The sequence below is a fragment of the Rhinolophus sinicus genome, linkage group LG03 (assembly GCF_036562045.2).
Source record: "Rhinolophus sinicus isolate RSC01 linkage group LG03, ASM3656204v1, whole genome shotgun sequence".
NCBI lineage: Eukaryota > Metazoa > Chordata > Mammalia > Chiroptera > Rhinolophidae > Rhinolophus > Rhinolophus sinicus.
The window spans coordinates 157,716,856-157,736,163 of NC_133753.1; the positions used below are offsets into that span (position 1 = coordinate 157,716,856).

General features: G+C 38.6%; 1 protein-coding gene across 9 annotated transcripts in view; it reads right to left on the bottom strand.

Moving 5' to 3' along the window:
* Positions 1-19,308, bottom strand: part of NLN (neurolysin) — a 90,122-nt gene that overhangs the window by 23,438 nt on the left and 47,376 nt on the right. For all 9 annotated transcript variants that reach the window (XM_074328892.1, XM_074328894.1, XM_074328891.1 and 6 more), the window contains 5 exons: positions 16,813-16,920; positions 14,503-14,605; positions 13,727-13,887; positions 9,394-9,529; positions 6,271-6,637 (listed from right to left, as the gene is read on the bottom strand). In XM_074328892.1, coding sequence (XP_074184993.1) covers positions 6,271-6,637; positions 9,394-9,529; positions 13,727-13,887; positions 14,503-14,605; positions 16,813-16,920 — 875 coding nt within the window. The remainder of the gene's footprint in view (positions 1-6,270; positions 6,638-9,393; positions 9,530-13,726; positions 13,888-14,502; positions 14,606-16,812; positions 16,921-19,308) is intronic.

Below are 19,308 nucleotides of genomic sequence, written 5' to 3' on the forward strand. Positions count from 1 at the left end.
TTTAGAACCTAGGTCAACATTTTGTTCAAATGGAAAAACTAAAGCAAATATCCGACTATCACTTCACATGAGTTACATCTCCAAAGTTTCTTTTGTTGAAAAATTTTAATGTCGGGATTAAGAATATAGGCCACACCTTGTACACAGCTGCACGCCCAACTTACTTTAATGAGTTCCTGGTTTTCTTCTTCAAAGGTGGTATCACTGAACACTAACTAGTGTTGAAGCAAATCTGAGATGAAAGATACAATTTGAGTCACCAGGTAGTTATTCCTTAAAAACAGAATTGATGAAAACTAAATTCTGTATAATAAGGTTGTTCCTTATTGTTCACGAAGGAAGGAATCAATATTCACAATTAAATGAGCTCCTTTGATAAACTACACAAGCCTTTTGGAAACAGAATGCTTTTAGTTAGCCTGGGAAAAGCATAAATTATACTATAAAGTTGTCTACTTTGGACAATGTGGTATCAGTGATGGTCTCTCCAAAAGCTATGGGCCATTAGACTTTATTTAGGAGTGGGCTCCCTTCTTTTTTTTTTTTTCTAGGAGTCTCTAACAGTACTTCCACGTTTGAGGTGGATTTTTTAGTTTGGTTTGTATATATATTTCTGTCGTATCTTTCTTGGTGACTCTTATTACTCTTGGGTCTTTTCCTGATGATGCTATTCAAGTTAAAAAACAAACAAACAAACAAACAAACATACAAAAAAAAATCCCTAGTCTTTTTCCAGGTATCTATTATGATGTATAAAGCTAGAAAGGGCATTGCTCCTATCCTTACAACAATAACACGCTGGACAATCCGCAAATCACAACTTGTCCTGAAGGCATCTGAAAGCAGAAGTTGAAGGGCAATCAATTAATCTATAGTCTAAGACAAGTATCTCCAAGGAGGGAGAGGAAAGAAGAAAGCAAGTATTTTTTAAAAATGACTTTATTTACCTGAGGCAGATACTGCAGACACTACTAAGAAAAACTTTTAACAAACTGCTAAAGGCTAATGGTGGACCAGCAAAAATCAGGAACCGCCAGAAGCTGTAGATAGGGAAATTCTGCATCCTTTTACAAGGTCCTCTCTGAGATCTCACTGGATGAGGCAAAAAGACTGGGAGAAGGATGAGAGCCCTCAGGAAGCATCAGTCCTGACCAGGCCTGGGAGAAGGGGCAGCTGCTGTCCTAAAGACATAAAGCATTGCCTAGGCCCTTTCACCTTCTCTTCCACGGAACAAAAGCCTTAAACTTCTGGACGAAGGACAACAAACTCTGTTGCCTTTAAGAGCACTGGTGAAGATCTGCTACCACTGGGCGAAGGAAACAGAAAAAACCCACTACACCTGAAGGGAGAGCAAAAATACACTGTAGGCCCAGACCTACCTCTAAGGGTCGGGTAGGATCACTGAGTCCTAAGACCCAAACCTTACCTAAGAGTGACGCTTCATCAGCGCAACGAGAATGCCCTCTTCCAAACCAGAGCAGTGAGCATCTAGTAACAAATAATCGTCTACTGCTGAGAGAGGAGCAAGAGCATGAAAAGAGACCTGCTCTGAAGCACAGCACAAAGGAAAGACCTAAAACTGATGGTGGAACAAACACTGAGAAAAACTCAGGCAAACCAGCTTCCATCCGAAACACGAGCTATAGGAATGTGAAGCTTTAGGTGCATTGAAGTTAATCACAGCAACAACAAATCTCAAACCCAACTCAACTACTAAATAGATTGAATCAAACACACATCAAAGGCTTAGAAGAAGTAATTATGTGTCCATTTTCAGGTTTTAAAACTATTTACCTCAGTCTTTACTGTCTTATATAAGACGTCTGGCTTCCAAAAAAAAAAAAAAAAAAAAATTGTGAGGCACACAGAGATGTCAAGAGGCAAAAAAACACAAGAAAACAGACTCAGACACGACAAAGATGCTGGAGCTGTCAGGCAAAGGATTTCAAATACTTAAAATTGTTCATTGTTAAAGGTTCTAGAGGATGTCACCTCTCACAACTCATTTTCAAAATCATACTGGAAGTTCTAGCTAATAACACAAGAAAATAAAATAAAAGGCATACAGATTGGGAAGGAAGAAGTGAAACTGTTCTTGTTTGCAGATGACATGACTGTCTGTAGAAAATCCAGAAGAATCAACAAAAATTCTTGAAACTGATAAGTGACTACAGCGATGCTGCAGGATGCCTGGTTAACATACAAAAGTCAATCACTTTCCTATATACTGGCAATGAACAAGTGGAATTGGAAATTAAGAACACATTACCATTTACACTAGCACCCCCCAAAATGAAACATTTACAGATATAAATCTAACGAAATATGTACAAGATCTATGTGAGGAAAACTACAAAACTCTGATGAATGACATCAACGAATAAATGCATATTTCACGTTCATGGAGAGGAAGATTCAATATTAGCAACATGTCAGTTCTTCCCAACTTCATCTGTAAATTCAATGCGGTCCCAATCAAAATCCCAGCATGTTATTTTGTAGATAGGGACAAATTGAGTCCAAAGTTTCTCAGGAGAAGCAAAAGACTCAAAACAGACAACTCAATATTGAAGGAAAAGAACAAAATCAGAGAGAACTGACACTCCCAGACTTGGACACTAACTATAAAGCTACAGTAATCAAGACAGTGTGGTGTTGGCAAAAGACGAGACAATAGATCAACAGAGCGGAATAGAGATCCCAGAAACAGATCCACATAGTCCACTGCTCTTTTACAGAGGAGCAAAGGCCATACAAAGAAACACAGATAGTTTTTTAAACAAATGGTGCTGGAACAACTAGATATCTGCATGCAAAAAAAAAAATAAAAAAATTAAAAAATGTGTCTAGACACAGACTTTTTATATCCTTCACAAAAATTAACTCAAATGACCTATATGTAAAATACAATACTATAAAATTTCATATATATGTACATATACGTGTGTGTGTGTGTGTGTGAGCAAATCTAAATGACTTTCTAAATCTAAATGGTTTTGTGATGATTTTTTAGATGCAACACTGAAGGGACGATCCATGAAGGACTCAAAAGCTGAACTTAATTAAAATGAAAAATTTCTGCTCTGAGACAGATACCATCAAGAAAGAGAAGACAAGCCACAGACTGGGAGAAAATATTTGCAAAAGATGTATCAGATAAATAAAATAACTCTTACAACTCCACAATAAGAAAACAACTCAATTGAAAAAAAATAAGTATATGAAAAGATGTTCAAATATCATCAGGACCATGCAAATTAAAATACAATGTGATACCACTCCATACTTATACAACACCGACAACACCAAATACTGGTGAGGATGTGGAGGAACAGGAACTTTCATCCACTGCTGGTAGGAATGTAAAATGGTACAGCCACTCTGGAAGACAGTTTGGCGGTTTCTTACAACATTAAACATACTCTCACCGTATGAACCAACAACTGTGCTCCTTGGTATTTACCCAGAGGAGTTGGAAATTTATGTCCAAACAACAATCTGCACACAGATGTTTACAGCAGTTTTATTCATAGTTGCGAAAACTTGGAAGTAATCAAGATGCCCTACAGTAGATGAATAGAATAAACTGTGGTACATCCAGGAAATGGAATTTATTCAGTGCTAAAAAGAAACCAGCTATCAAGCCATAAAAAGACACGGAGGAACCTTACCTGCATATTACTAAGTGAAAGAGGCCAATCTTAAAAGTCTAGATACTGTATGATTGCAACTATCTGACTTTCCAGAAAAGGTGAAACTATGGACAAAGTAAAAAGATCAGTAGTTTCCAGGGATTGGGGGTGGGGGTGGGGTGGGGAGAGAGGGAGGTAGACCACAGATGATTTTTAGGGTAGTGAAACTACTCTGCATGATACTATAATGCTAGATACGTATCATTATAATTTGTCCAAACTCACAGAATGTACATCAAGAATGAACCGTATGTAAACCATGACCTTTTGGTAATAATAATGTGTCAATGTAGGTTATCAATTGTAACAAATGTACCACTTTGGTAGCGGATGTTGATAATAGGGGAAGCTATGCATGTGTGGGTCCGGGATATATGGGAAATCTCTATACTTCATGCTCAATTTTGCTGTGAACCTAAAACTACTCTAAGAAATAAAATCTATTTTAAACAAACAAACAAAGAAACAAACAAACAAACCAGAACCATGCCAAGGCTGAGCTAGGAGAAAGCAGGGACGTTGAAAGGGAAGGCAGACAGAGGAAAGGCAGAGGAGAGGATATGTACGCCGACACCATACTCTCAATTTGATAAAAATTTCAGGCAGCCCAACCTTGGGTTGTTCAATGGGCCCATCAGTGTTTCTGGAATGATTTCATGGAGTTAGCTGGAAATGTGTAAACAAGTAAACAGATCTACAAATCTTATTTTTAACCTAGGAAAACTAAAGTAATCTGGGAGGTGTTTAACCTGTTACATTTTATACCTCTTGGTATATTATGAAAGGCAACAAAATTATTCTTGATTTGAGAGTAATATGGGTGCTACTGTGTTGGAGAAACAACAGCTGCATTTTCTTCCAAAAATATTTGGAGAATTAAAAAAAAAAAAATCTAAGAATCGCTTAAAATCTAAGACTTCCTACCAATTAAAAAAAAAAAATCAGTGACATTGAGGGGTTTTTACCTTTCTTTAAAAAAAATAAACTTGATTTATTTAACTTCAAAGGATTCCTTATTCTGAGATTATGCTTTTTTACATTTTTAAAAATAAAATGCTGGTGATTTTAAAGAATGTCCTTAGCTGGCATCTTATGTTGGAACCCTCAGAGTGTTTTTGTTTTGTTTGAGAATCTTAGTATTTGATTAGTGAAAATTGAAATGTGATATAAAAAATGGTCTGTTCCTGAATCTATTCCATGTATTCTTTTTTTGAGTTAGACAAAAACAAACAAACAAACAAACAAACAAACCCCCAAAACCCAACTTAATCCTTTAGGAAGCAAGCATGTAAGGTGACAGGAAGTGAATATTAAGTAGGTCACTTGTCATCACTCTCACAAAAGATCGTCCTCTGGTCCCCATACCAGACTGCTGGTAGCAACGGCCAGATCTCAAAGAAACCAATTATCTCTTGGCAGAGAGATAGCAGGATGGGGTGGCAAGAACTATCTTTGACAAGGGAAGAGAATATGGAGACAGTTATAAGAAGCTCCAATGTTGAAGGATTAACCCCTGAAAAAGTTCTTGGCTTAAAACTGTATGCTGACACTTTTCAATTAAAAATAGACCTACCTATCTACATTTGACATGGGTTTATTTTTAGCTCATCTCAGAAGTGCAAGAAAGTCCATAGAGCATTGGGATAAGATATCTCTGCCCACTGTCTGAACAACAGTTTTCTAGCCTTTTTGCAATCAGCTACCTGATGTCACCCAAAGTCTGAATTTCAAACTTGTTATTGCTACTGAACTAGATAAATACCGTAATATCCTTTGGCATATTTATAGTAAAATGGATTAGTAACTGTAACACACTGGCTTTGTTTTAGAAAGCAGGCTAGAGAGAAAGTGATCCTTTTCTGTCTGATGAAACACTGTAGAGTCCCAAGTTACCACATGCTACAGATATAATAATATTTTTAATTCTTACCATTAACTGAATACCTAGCCTGGTAATTTGCATATATAGTTTAACGCACAAAACAATCCTGCAAAGGGATAATCAGTCCCATATTACAGATGAGAAAACAGAGTCTCAAAGAGGTTATGTCACTCAAACATTCCAATTCAAGTTTGACTGACTACAAAGATTTTGCTGTTCCTACTATATAAGACTCAGGGGTAGTGGCTATAGATTTCAGAATACTGGCAGACACATCACCTGAACAACAAACATTCTGGGGGTCAATTTTAAATGAAGTAAATGCAGTACACGAACTAGATGCTGCTGCTGCTGCTGCTGCTGCTGCTGCTGCTGGTAGCTGCTAACATGAAGCACTTGCCATATGCTGGGTAGTCTCTGATTAATGCTTTGCACGTAATTAGCCATTTATCCTTACAACAACCCTACAAAGCAGGTAGGATTAGCATTCCCATTTTATAGGCCTGTAAAGAAACTGAGGCACAGAAACATGAAGAACCTGCCTAGTAAGTGATGGAGCCAGACATTCTGGCTTCAGAGTCCACATCTTTAATACCTTTACTAAGCACCAGGGAAGAGAACGATGGAAGACAAGAGCTTTAGTCTGGGTAGGAGTCAAATCCCTAAAGTCCCTTCAAACAATGTGATCGTCAGTACCTTGGATAGAGGTCCAAGTAGAACTGTCCCAAAACTTCTCCCGTGGCTTTGTCCTTCACGGTGTAAAGTGTAACACTTTTATTCCACACATGAGCATCTGTCACTTGCTCAAATGCAAGTCCCAACAACTCCTGGTAGATGTTCAGCAAGCCTTGGGTGACCGCTTCGATTGGGAAGTATTCCTTGAGGATGTCTTGGTCTATGGAGAACTTGAGTTCTTCTGTCTGAGTCATATAGTAATGCAGATCCCAGGCATTGATTTTCCCATCATATTCAAAACCCCTCTCTTCACATTCCTTTTTCTTCAAATTCAAAATGAACTCTCGTTCTGCCTCACCCAAGGGTTTTAATTTCTGGCTTAAATCATCTGTAAGGGAAGTGTGAAAAATCTCAATGATCTATTGCTCTTGGGGGCAAGCATGTTCCCACATACCACTCGTGTGTGGCATGGTGCTTTCTTCTTTGCAGTACTTGATACAGATAAACTGAAAGCGAGGCAGAGAAGCAGGGAGGGAGGGATAGAGGGGGGAAGGGAAAGCAGGCTCCATTGTGACAGCACTGCTGTTCTCTTCAAGATAATCTATTTTATGGCTCCTCGCTCCTTTTCCTTTTAGCACCACCCAAACCAGGCCACTTCCTCACAGCATCAACAAAGCTGAAGTTTATCTCAGAGAACTCTGACTCAAGAGTGTTATCAATTCAGGGAACAAAGCAATAGTGAAACTAAACACATGGGCATGATTATTCTTCAATGAGCTGAGGCTCCCCAGGAAGGCAGGGAAAATAAACCCAAGGCGACCTGTGATCAGTACTAAAACTGCTCAGTGCCTTTGATGGCCATGGGTGTAGTTGTCACTACCCCATTCCTATAAAGAAATCTATTTTGACACAGCAATTCCTCTGTTTAGATGGATACCACAATTTATATACTGTGTTTAATTAATTTGACTATTTCACTGTATTTGGTGAAATAAATATGCTCTTATTATTTATTTATTCTTCACAATGTGTTCCTATGTACGACAAACGTGTTTGGCTCTGTAAGGGACAAGGCAGTTAGGGAGGCAGCCCCACTGTGTGGGGTGAAGGTAACAGTCTGAGGCGTGCTGCGAAGAGAAAGGGGGAAACTCATAGGAGATACGAAGAGATATTCTGATTAGGCCTGTCAGAAAATAAGTGACTATGAGCAGCAAGAGGACAACTCAGACGGGAATATGACCATTTTAAATTGGAGGGAAAACTACTTTAAAAAATTAACTTAATCAAGTCGTTATTAAGGAAAAATTTCAGTAGATGCTGTCACCATTGAAGAAAACATTCTCACCAAATCTGTTAACTCCCTGAGCCATTCTCTCCTATAACATGCATTAGACTAGATGGCAATTACCTGTTCAAATCTGTTGTTACCACTCAGTGGAAAATTCAATAAGGAAAAGACCTCATCTTATTCCTTTCCACGGTCTTACCATTTAGTGCACTGCCTAATATAGAGAGAAGTTATTTCATAAATGTCTCATGAATGAATGAATGAATGATATAATAACAAATAGCTACCATTTATGGAACACCTGCTTCATGTCATATCTGATGCCAGCATATGAGGTTGGACAATTAATTTCGCAAACTCATCCTAGAAAAAGTGCTACAAACCTCATTGCTGAATATCACTACGGTCACCTTCAAAGTCCTCTCCTTGGGAATCTATGCACTGACTCCAGAGCCTAGTCCACCCTTCAAAGCAATTTGGGAACTCTTTTTCTAGAATGGCCATCAGAGCTATCATTACATTACCCTTGATGTCCTGAATGTCATCAAAATGTCTTCCTTTCAATATTTCCTTTATCTTCGGGTAAAGAAACAAGTCATTGGGGGCCAGATCAGGTGAGTAGGGAGGGTGTTCCAATACAGTTACTTGTTTACTGGCTAAAAACTCCCCCACAGACAGTGCCGTGTGAGCTGGTACATTGTCGTGATGCAAGAGCCATGAATTGTTGGCAAAAAGTTCAGGTCATTTTCGTCTAACTTTTTCATGCGGCCTTTTCAGCACTTCCCAATAGTAAACTTGGTTAACTGTCCAGTTTGTACAAATTCATAATGAATAATTCCTATGATATCAAAAAAGGTGAGCAACATTGTTGCAACAAGTTCATGAACTTAACTGTCAGACCGTGTACATATTAATAATTCAAGGTATGTGCATTAAGGACATAGTGGAGTAAGTCTTGGGCTGAAGGCTGATTTTAACCCATTATTAATAATACCCATCTTAATTAAGCTAATAAAAAGACACCAAAGTTATAGGCTACAAACTTTGACTGGTTGTTAAAGGCGAATCAAGTTTGAAAAGGGTCAATGAGGAAAGTTAAGAAAAAAATCATACTTCAGTGAACTCTGATTAGAGACAATTACAATGAAAATCAGTATCTTTACCATGGCTACGTTAGTCAACCATTTTCACTAAGATGAAAGAGAAAAACAGAGTGACTATTGGAATAGTGATACCTAGACTGAGATAGGGATGGGGAAGAGTGATAGAGCACCAATGACTAAATGTCACAGACCTAAGAACCTTGACTTTAAAAAGATTAATGAAAAAGTGCTTTTAAATGAATGTGAATATAGTTATCAGATAACAGTTTTCACGTATATTATTTTATATTAGTTTTGTATATAATAAGTGGCTTCTGGAATATAAAATGCTTATTTTTTTGTTTATATATTTTATTTTCACTTATTTCATATTTGTCAGCTTATTTCATATGGATTCATAAGTAGCCATGCTATAACTACCAATTACTTATTGGCACTGGGCTAATATAATACTGTCTGTTAGGACCCTAGATGTCTTGTTAGGCATTAGTATAAAAATTCCAAAGATACAAGATAGAATGAAGCCATTACTATTACTATAATAGTAATATAAACAATGATCAAACCTTAGAACCAAGCACGTTACCTGACACAGAGTAAGTGATCAATAACTTTCTCTTAAATGAAAAACAGGATGTCCTCAAAAGCATATTATGTTCGGAGACCCTCTGTCAAGTTGGTACCATGCAGCAAAACAGTCATAGAAAAAAAGAAATGGAAATATACAAGTGACTGAAAAAAGAAGAACCTAACCTAGAAAAGCTGTTACATGGCTTGTACTCTTCGCAGTATTCATTTCAAGGACAAAGTCAGCATGTGTGCTATAGCCGAGTAGTTTGGCCACTTTGGCCCGAAGTGGGAGTAGCTGTTGCAGAATCGTGGTGTTTTCCTAGTAATAAACAACAAAAAATAATAATTAGTTAGCTCTAAAACTTTAAAATAGTTACTACATGTATTTTTAGGTTGGTGAGACGTCAAATATTTTTAGACCATCTCAACTTCTAGTAAATTATTTCAATGCTACAGAATTTTTTTTTTTTTTTTATTCATGATCCAATTGTATTTCTGAAATAACTGACTTTTTAAACCTCAGGAGCTAGGTATGAGGTCTTAATAAAATTTTAGGTACTGTAAACTTAGAGTAAAAATGTATTCTTAAAGACGATAGTGATTCCGCATTTAGTTTCATTGACAGGACTACATCAAATATTGATACCTAAATATTTTTTACATTGTGGTAACATAGTCTTCTTCTTTTAATTAATTTATTTTGTGGTCACATATTCATAACACAAAATTTGCCACTTCAGAAAAACCCAGAAAATAACAAGTGTTGACGAGGATGTGGAGAATTTGAAATCTTTGTGCATTGCGAATGGGAACGTAAATTGCTGCAGCTACTGTGGAAACAGTCCTCAAAAAAAAAAAGTTAAACAGAGAATTACCAAATAATCCAGCAATTCCACTTCTGGTTACATATCCCAAAAAAGAAGAAGCAAGGACTCAAACAGATATTTGTACATTTGTGTTCACTGCAACATTATGTTAGTAACAGCCAAACGGTGGAAGCAACCCAAATATTCACCAATGGATAAACAAAATGGGAGAACAATGACTTAGTGTGTCACGGGTATGGAGTTTCAGTTGGGAAAGATGAAAACGCCTGGAGACGCATGGTGGCAATGTTTGTACAACAATGTGATATGCTTAATGCCACAAAACTCTACACTTAAAAATGTTTCAGAGATTTTTCTTAAATTATTACAAACATTTTTCTGTATTTGATTTGTGTTCAAAATGCAAATAATGATATTGCTTTATAGTTTTTTTAAACAATAAAAGGAAAGGTAAATAAATGTCAAGGGCACCCGGATGGCTCAGATGGTTAGAGCTCGAGCTCTAAACAACAGGGTTGCCAGTTCAATTCCCACATGGGCCAGTGAGCTGCGCCCTCCACAACTAGATTGAAGACAATGAGCTGCCGGTGAGCTTCCAGAAGGGCAACCGGAGGGCTCAGTTGATTAGAGCGCAAACTCTCAACAACAAGGTTGCCAGATCAGTTCCTACATGGGATAGTGGGCTACACCCCATGCAACTAAAGATTGAAAACAGCAACTGGACTTGGAGCTGAGCTGCTCGCTCCACAACCAGACTGAAGGACACGAGTTGGAGCTGATGGGCCCTGGGGAAGCTCACTGTTCCCCAATAAAAAAACTGAAAAAAACAAAAATAAAAAATAAATGTCAAAGAAAAACTTCTCCCAATGATTAAATCAGCAAATTATTTATAGACCTCTTTCTAAGGAACATCACACATCGAAGTCAGACTACCTGGGTTCAAAATTTGTCTCCACCATTTACCAGTTGTCTGACAGTTGGCAAGTCCCTTAACCTTTCTAAGCCTCAGTTTTCTCATCTGTAAGATACGGATAATAAAAGTAGCTAAGTCATAGGGCGATTCAAATGAAAATGTATGTAAAGAGCACAGAAAAGTGCTTGGTACAAGAGCAAACACTACGTAATTATCTGTTATAATTATTATTACTTTAACATTAGAATGGAAACATGGATAAGAGAAAACACATAGTATAATTCTCCAAGGTCTAAAATTAACTAGGTTGTGTTTGTCGTTTACCTTTTTCAGTTTCCTCAGACCTTCTCTCCAGACTACCAATTTTCTCCCAATATCTATTCCCCTATTCTTCCTTCTACTACTAGAATTCTCTGAGTTTCTGCCGGACACATGGTCACCTGACTACTTTCCCCAGACTTCCTTGAATCTAGTTGTGGCTAGATGATACACAATGGGACAGTGGAATGTTAATGAGGTGATGAGTGAAATTTCTGGGTCATCTCTTTATAGATGCTTGTCTTGCTAGCTGTATTGAAGATGACAACAATGACCCTAGAAGCCACATAACTAAGGATGGCAGAAATGTCCTCCAGCTCTGGACCATTCACCTCCAGCTCTAGACCATTCACCTTTTTAAAAAAAATTGTGGTTAAACACATATACCATAAAATATACCATTTTCACTATTTTTAAGTGTACAATTCAGTGGCACTAATTATATTCACATTGTTGTACAACCATTACCACAATCTGTTTCCAAAACTTTTCCAACACCCCAAACAGAAACTTGGTAACCATTAAGCAATAATTCCCCAGTCTTCCCACCACCTGGCAGATATTTATCCTCTCTGAAGAGGTATTTTTATCTTATTTGAGTCACTGTGCTTTTGGTTAGTACAGTAACTTTTGTATAGTTGCATAATCTATACCCTAATATCCACAGAGACTGATAGCAATAAGGCGCTGTTATGACAAAAATGAAAAATATAAAGAAATGGAAAGTGAGGATGCAGACATTGCAGGCTGGGAAGCTGGTAATCCTCATTGTATCATGGATAACAGTTAAAACTGCTGCTTGCCATAACTAGGAGAGCAGGCCAGTTACCTACTGAGTCTTAGCTGTAGGGGAATTCTTTGGGAAAACTAATAATGTTTGGTGTATATTTGTTGGCATTTGTTGCTTTTAGAAAGGTTACATGACAGAGATAAACACAAGTGAGAATTGATCAGTTTGCAAAGATGGAAGGAAAAGAATTCCGCTAAGAGAGGTTCTGCTTATGGATGGACCACAATCTGGGGCTTCGGATGCCTGGAAAAGCCAATTGCCCTGTAATCCTAACATCAGGAGAAAGGACTGTGACTCAGAGTTATTGAACTGCAGAAATTTGAGAATCATGCCTTTCTCCTCAAGCCAACTGTTTCAGAGGGCCCCAAAGTGGACTCCAGCTAGTATATAAGATTTCGTAGGTTTAAAAACTATGACCAAAAGGAATCTTTGCATACAGTTATTTTAACATGAGGCTGATGGAAGCAAACAGACAAGAAACCTACTAAGGTTTCAATGGGATTTTATTACCAAAGATATAAGCCTGGCTTACAAAAGCTTATGATTGTTTGATTCCTAAAGCAACCCTCAGGCTTCAAACTGACATCAGCAGGAATCTGCTTCCTGGATATGGTCATGGAGGGTAATAGACAGGAAAGAATTCCCTGCAGGCAAAACCAGGGGCCATGGAGTATAATTGTTAAAGAAATTCCTGCCAGAAAGGAGACTTAGTAAGTACAATGGGCTAGCCAAGGAACTTCACCAAGTGGAATCCTCATAATTCCTGCCAAGCTGTTTCTGAAAATTGGTATGGGCGTGCTACATTTCCCATTCTTTCTTTTTCCAAATGGGAATTTTCAGTGTGGTTATTCTGTTCCTATTCTACCACTGGGTGTGTGTGTTGGGGGTGAGAGGGCCAGACAACTTGTCTTCCCTTTCATACGTTTCATGAGAAGCAACAACTGGGGCGGACTTTGTTATCACTCAGAGAGCCTAGTCCTAGAGGCAGTAACTGGTTGGGATATGACACATGGTGAATGGATTTGACATGGGGTTAACAAGGTGCCCATGGTGACTTGGATAGCCAGAAAGACAGACCGCGGGGCAGCTGGGTAGTTGATTTTTAAAATCCATTTCTAATTTTTACTTTTTTCCTCTTACAAATAGAATCCACTCAGTTGAGCATATGGCTGTCAAATAAAGACTACATTTCCCAGCCTCCCCTGCGGTTAGATATGGCTCTATGATGGAATTTGGGTCAATGGGATGTGAACGGATTTGATGTATGTCATTTCCAGGTCATCCTAAGTGCTTGCTTTGTTCTATATTTTCCCTCTTCCCAACAGGCTGGGAAATGGTGACAACTGAAATGCCCTTGAAAGTCACTTGCTGAGGAAAGAGAGATGGCCCACCAGCCGTGGACTGTTGACTTGGGAGAAGAATACAACTTTCAGTTTATTTAATCCAGACTACTTTTATTAGAATAGCTTCGCCAATGGCCATACCACGCAGGTTGCCAATGAGCAAGCAAAAAGCTAAATCTTGTAGGTGTGAGGAATTAGGAAGCATGATGCTCACACAAATAGGAATATTAGTCTCTGAGCTGACTTCAACATTGGTAAACAAAACAAACCCTTTTCTTAAAATCTTCCATAAAAACAACAACAAAAAGGCAAACATTTATAGTACCTCTTTACACCTTGTATTAAAAGCCATTTCCAACTTCCTTCTGGTTTCAGGGATACAACATTTCTTCATGACAGGAAAATAGTGTGGATATTTTAAGGTAATTTTATACTTGTCATCGACTGTCTTTTCTAAACTTTCAATGAAGTCATCAGGAAGAGCACCTGCAAAAAATCATTTTCTCACACATCAAATTTTCCAACTCATTATTGGTTAATTTAGCATTGACGTGGTGTCTTGAAGAACTCCAGAAATTTTGTGAAGTAAAATTCCAGTAAAATAATGAAAATTCTCACAATATCATTTTGATGTTATTGGAATGGGGTGGTGTTAGAGAACAGGGGGCTTAGGAGATGGTGATTCAAATTATAAATAGGCTTCAGTGCACTTGTGCAGATGGCGTTAGGATGAAGAACAGGCAGAAAAGCAAGCCAAGCAAGACCCAGAACAGAATAAGAAGAGACTAGTTTACTTACACTATACAGGACCTTGTGAAGCAAAAAAATTTTCAGTGCACCAAAGGCTGTTAAACAGCATAAATTATCAAGAAAGATTATGAAATCTCCTCAGGACTGTATCTAGAAACAGTACATACTCTTATTGGCCTAAAATCTACGCATGGTTTGGTTGTCTTTTCTGTGGAAGGGACAGTGGGTTATGTAGAAGGCACAGTATCACTTTTTCAAAGAATTCTTTTAACTTTGATTTGACAAACTATAAGGTGAATTATTTGCCTAAATTATCTAATTTAATCTAGAAAAAAAATAACAAAATTTTACCAAGTTCAGCCTTGGAAAACACAAGGAAGGTATCATCCTCATTGAGGTTTTTGTTAAAGTCTATACATAGCTTACTCATTCTTTTCTTCATTGCTTTGATTTCCTGAAACAAAGACAGAAATACAGGACATTAACAGTAAAATGAAACTTCCATACTTATCATCATCAGTCAAATAAGTTTCACTTTTATATGAAGATTGACTTCTGTACCCAACCCTCAGGAAATACTTTCGTAGAGATGTGCTTGATAAAATACTTTTCTGCAGTCTTCTGTGTTGTGTCCATGAGTATCTGTATGTAATATGTACAAAAAGGCAATCCAGGAGATATGTTAGAAATTGTTGTAAATGTGCAAGAACTAAGTAAATTTACGAGGTATAGTCAAAGCAGAAACTAGTACACAGCTCACCCACAATAAATAGTTGCTGAGTGGATGAATGAATCTAGTGCCCATTAATATTAACAACTAGCATATTTCCTATCTTTTCCAATTCAAAATTTTAATTTAGTAAACCAGTACTTGGCGCTGAAGTAAGTCAAGAGATAAGAACTGAGTAATCAATTCTATGGCTACTTTGGGAAAAGTTATGTCTGAGTTTTGTAGAACGTTTGCAAACAAAGGTGACTCATGAGCCCTAACATTTGTATAAAAAGTATTAGGTGGGACATCAAAGGAAGCAATAGAAGGAAACCAGAAGAAAAAAACAGGAAATAACTTTATTAATCTGTCTCACTCTTCTAAAAATGCAAGATAATGAAATTTATATAAACCACACTGGTTCTCAAAGTGTGGCCCTGAGCAGAAGCATCATCATCACCTGGGAATTTGTTAGAAATCCAAATTCTTGAGACACACCAAATCTACCAAAACACAAGCTTTCAGAGGTAGGTCCCTCTAATCAGAGTTCTAACAAGCCCTCCAGGTAATTCTGAAGGCCACTAAGTTTGAGACTGCTGACTTAACACATATTTAGTGCCATTTGCAAATGTTCTGGTTGTCTCCCCAAGTTCTCTCTCACTTCCTCCCCACTCTGCAGGACTCATGTGGTTGGAGCGGGACCCGATCTGAAGTTCCAAGGATGCGACCTCTGCACCAGTTGGGTAATCCCATCCGCGCTGCAGTAGCGACTGGTTCAGATGACCCAGGCCTGGCATTCCTCTGACTAAAGGGGGACTCAGGATTAGGCATAGGATTCAATCTGGGCTATTAAGACATGAGGGGAGGCTTGATGAGGGTTACTCTATGTGCTTCTGGATGGTGGGGTTTTTAGATTTGCAGCCATTTTAGAAATAAAAGGTAGCCCCCTTTGGATAGTAGTAACACTGAAGAAGGCAGAGTAGAGAAATAGAAAAGTCGCCACTGAGCATCTGGACCAAACTAACCCCTGAAGCCCAAATACCTCTGGACCTCCCAGCTACACAAGCAAATAAATCGCTTTTACTGTTTCAGCAGTGTTGTTAGCTGCAACCAAACACATTTTAACTAACACAGTGTTTGTGCCCCAAACAGAACTGATTAACCAAAGGGCAAGTCAGATAAGACAGATCAGTTATATTTCTCCTGTAACTAGGATCAAGAGGATAGAAGATGTTCAAAGAGCATTTAGGTGGGAGAAAGGTGCCATATCTCAGTGGTGCCTTCAGGTATAGCTGCCATGCTGACATCACTTGGTTTGGATTTCTTTCTAACTTGTGTCTAGTTTTACTGCCTAGAAGAATCGCCTGGAAATAAATCATGGGTTGTTTTTTTCCTTTCCAAAAGAATAAAGTTAATTCTGCAGCCGAGTTTATTTCTGAAACCAGAAGATCTGACGGGCGTTATACAAAAGAAAAGTTTGAGAAGCACTTTGAAGCAGCTAGTCTCTCTGCCCACAAGGGGCATGCATACTTGTATATTAACCATAGGGCACTCCATTCCAAAGTGCCGGCTTAAAAATTCTCCATCATAAGGATTTTATTACCAGTGCCCTATCTCTGTAAGACCATGGGAATGAGAATCCAAATGAACTATGAAGACCTGGAACTAGCTATCAGAGAACAAAACAAAGCAGAGAAAACAAGCCCAGAATACATGGAACAAATAAAAATTGGAAACAATTAAAGAACAATTCAGTTATCAGTTGTTCGTCACTGACCATGACGTTAATAAGAGTTGTAGAATTTATTACCATTGACTATCAAATACATTGTAAATGGATTTGCATTATGCGTTATTTCCCATAATACACGTTTCCCTAGTTCCAGTTTTTTGTTGTATTTTGTTTTATTTATTCTTTTTTGTTCCAATAAGAAAAGGAAACATAAACTCACATTTTGTACTTCTGCTGGAAGATGGAGCCCATTCCTTTTTCCCATTTTAATTGACTTTTCCAAGTATCGTCTGGCTTCAGGCTTTATCTTTCCTAGATCACAGGTTTCCTGAAATTAAAGAGTGTGACAACCATTTCTGTTACAACAGTGCTTGGGTCAATTATAAACCATGAGGCCAAAGCAAATCTATTCATCATCTTAGTTGGGCCATGAAGCACATAGGTGATTATGAAGCAGATCCTTTTGAAGACCTAATTTCTCTACGCTTTAGTGAGCTTCTGTTCATTTAAAACAGAAAAATTAAACACATAAAAAGCTAAGCAGATTTACCTTGCTTTGCCTCAGAATCAAGAGTGCCTGTACCATTTGCAAGTGTGATAACAGAAACATTTGCATAATCTCATTCTGAGCATTCTCTATGACCAAGTGGTCTTTTTCACAAAACATATTCCTTATCATCAATCACCTGAATTTAATTTTCTATTATTTGCTACCCTGGTTCCATTTCAAAGGTAGGAATAAAAATAAAGAGCAAATTCTACACAAATGGAGAGTAGGACTCTTTTGCCAACATACCAAAAAAAGGACAGCTGGATAAAACCCCAGGAAAAGGCTTCCAACACTTTAAAAATACCTTATTGTCATTTGGCAAGAGAGATCAAGGGATTACAGCATGCTGTGTACGTACAGGTATCTGGGGAAAATGAGTCAGCACTGCACACAGAGGAGGAAAGCTGGATAGTACTGCTGAACCTGCAAGGGGCAACTCAAACAGCACTCACTCCAAATAAAGAAGGGCCCTGGGGGAAAACGGAAAATTCCCCTAGCCACAGCAAGGTACAAAAACACCAGACAGTTCTTCAAAACAGGTGGCAGAATATATAGACCATGTTTTCCCGAAAATAAGACCTATCCGGATAATCAGCTCTAATGCATCATTTGGAGCAAAAATTAATGTAAGACCCGGTCTTATTTTACTATAATATCTTATAACATAACATAACATAACATAATATAATATAATATATAATACCAGGTCTTGTATTAATTTTTGCTCCAAAAGACGCATTAGAGCTGATTGTCTGGCTAGGTCTTATTTTTGGGGAAACACAGTACATGGCATACCTGGATGGCTGGTCAGTTGGGGTGCCTGGCAGGAAATGGACTCTGGACAGACTCGGCAGGTGTAATGGATTTGGTTGAGTCAATGAAGGCCTTCTGTCTCTAGAGCCTGAGAGACCTCTCAGCCTTAGAGACCTACCAATAGCTGCACTCTCTCCCCATGAAAGATCTGGGCTGTCCATCCCTGAGCTTTAGATTTTCCCAACTAATTATATCTTTAAAAGAACTGTGCTTAGCTCTAGAGCCTGCATTTGATTGTCACAAGGCTCTTGCTGCAATAGTTCTGTAATGTTTTTACATTTTTATTGCAGCAGATAAATAGTTGTATTCTAACTGAGGGTACTACTTAATACAACAATCTGTATCTCACTTTGCCGATCAATAAAAAATTTTATGTCACAGTAGTAAAATACTTGTTGTGCATACATTACTCACACTTTCCTCTGAGTTTATGCTCAGTGGAGGCAGAGAGCAGTCAGACTCTTTTTTCCATAATAACCTTCTTTAATGTCCTTGGAGAATTTCTGAGCATGCTGGCAAGACTGGAGTTGGAACACTCCCTAGCTGGTATTGGCACAGACTGGGATCCCAGCAGCCACAGGTGTCTGCAATGGGAAGAACTCAGAATCGCTCGGGAGATAACTGGGCTAGGGGCTGGTTCCCTCAGGGATGGCCAGCAGTTCAAATTACAGTGCTCATGTAGATGTGATAAACCCCATGCTTTAAAAAAAAAAAAAAATGTATTGGGGAATATTGGGGAAGAGTGTGTTTCTGCAGGGCCCATCAGCTCCAAGTCGCTGTCCTTCAACCTAGTTGTGGAGGTTGCAGCTCAGCTCCAAGTCCAGTGGCTGTTTTCAATCTTAGTTGCAGGGGGCACAGCCCACCATCCCATGAGGGAATTGAACTGGCAACCTGGTTGTTAAGAGTTCATGCTCTAACCAGCTGAGCCATCTGGTAGCCCCTCCAGCAGCTCAGAGGCAGCTTGGAGGCAGCTCATTGTCTTTAATCTAGTTGTGGAGGGTGCAGCTCACTGGCCCATGTGGGAATCGAACCGGCAACCCTGTTGTTAAGAGCTCAGGCTCTAAGCAACTGAGCCATCTGGGCGCCCCTAACCTGGCTTTAACAGTGCCAGGAAGTCTGTCCTGAGGTGTGGGCCATGGCAACAGGAGTCTGTAGACAGTACAAGACTGGAAGTTGTAAGGTTGAAGAGAACGTAGGCAGTAGCTATGTATAGCAGGGGGAGAAGGAAAAAATCCCCAGTGAAAGGGGCCTGGCAAGAGCTGGGTAAGTTGTGAAGGACCCAAGTGAGCAGGCTGAGATACAGAGCAGAGGGACTTCCCAAGCAGGGCAGTGACCAAGATAGGAGCTAGGCAC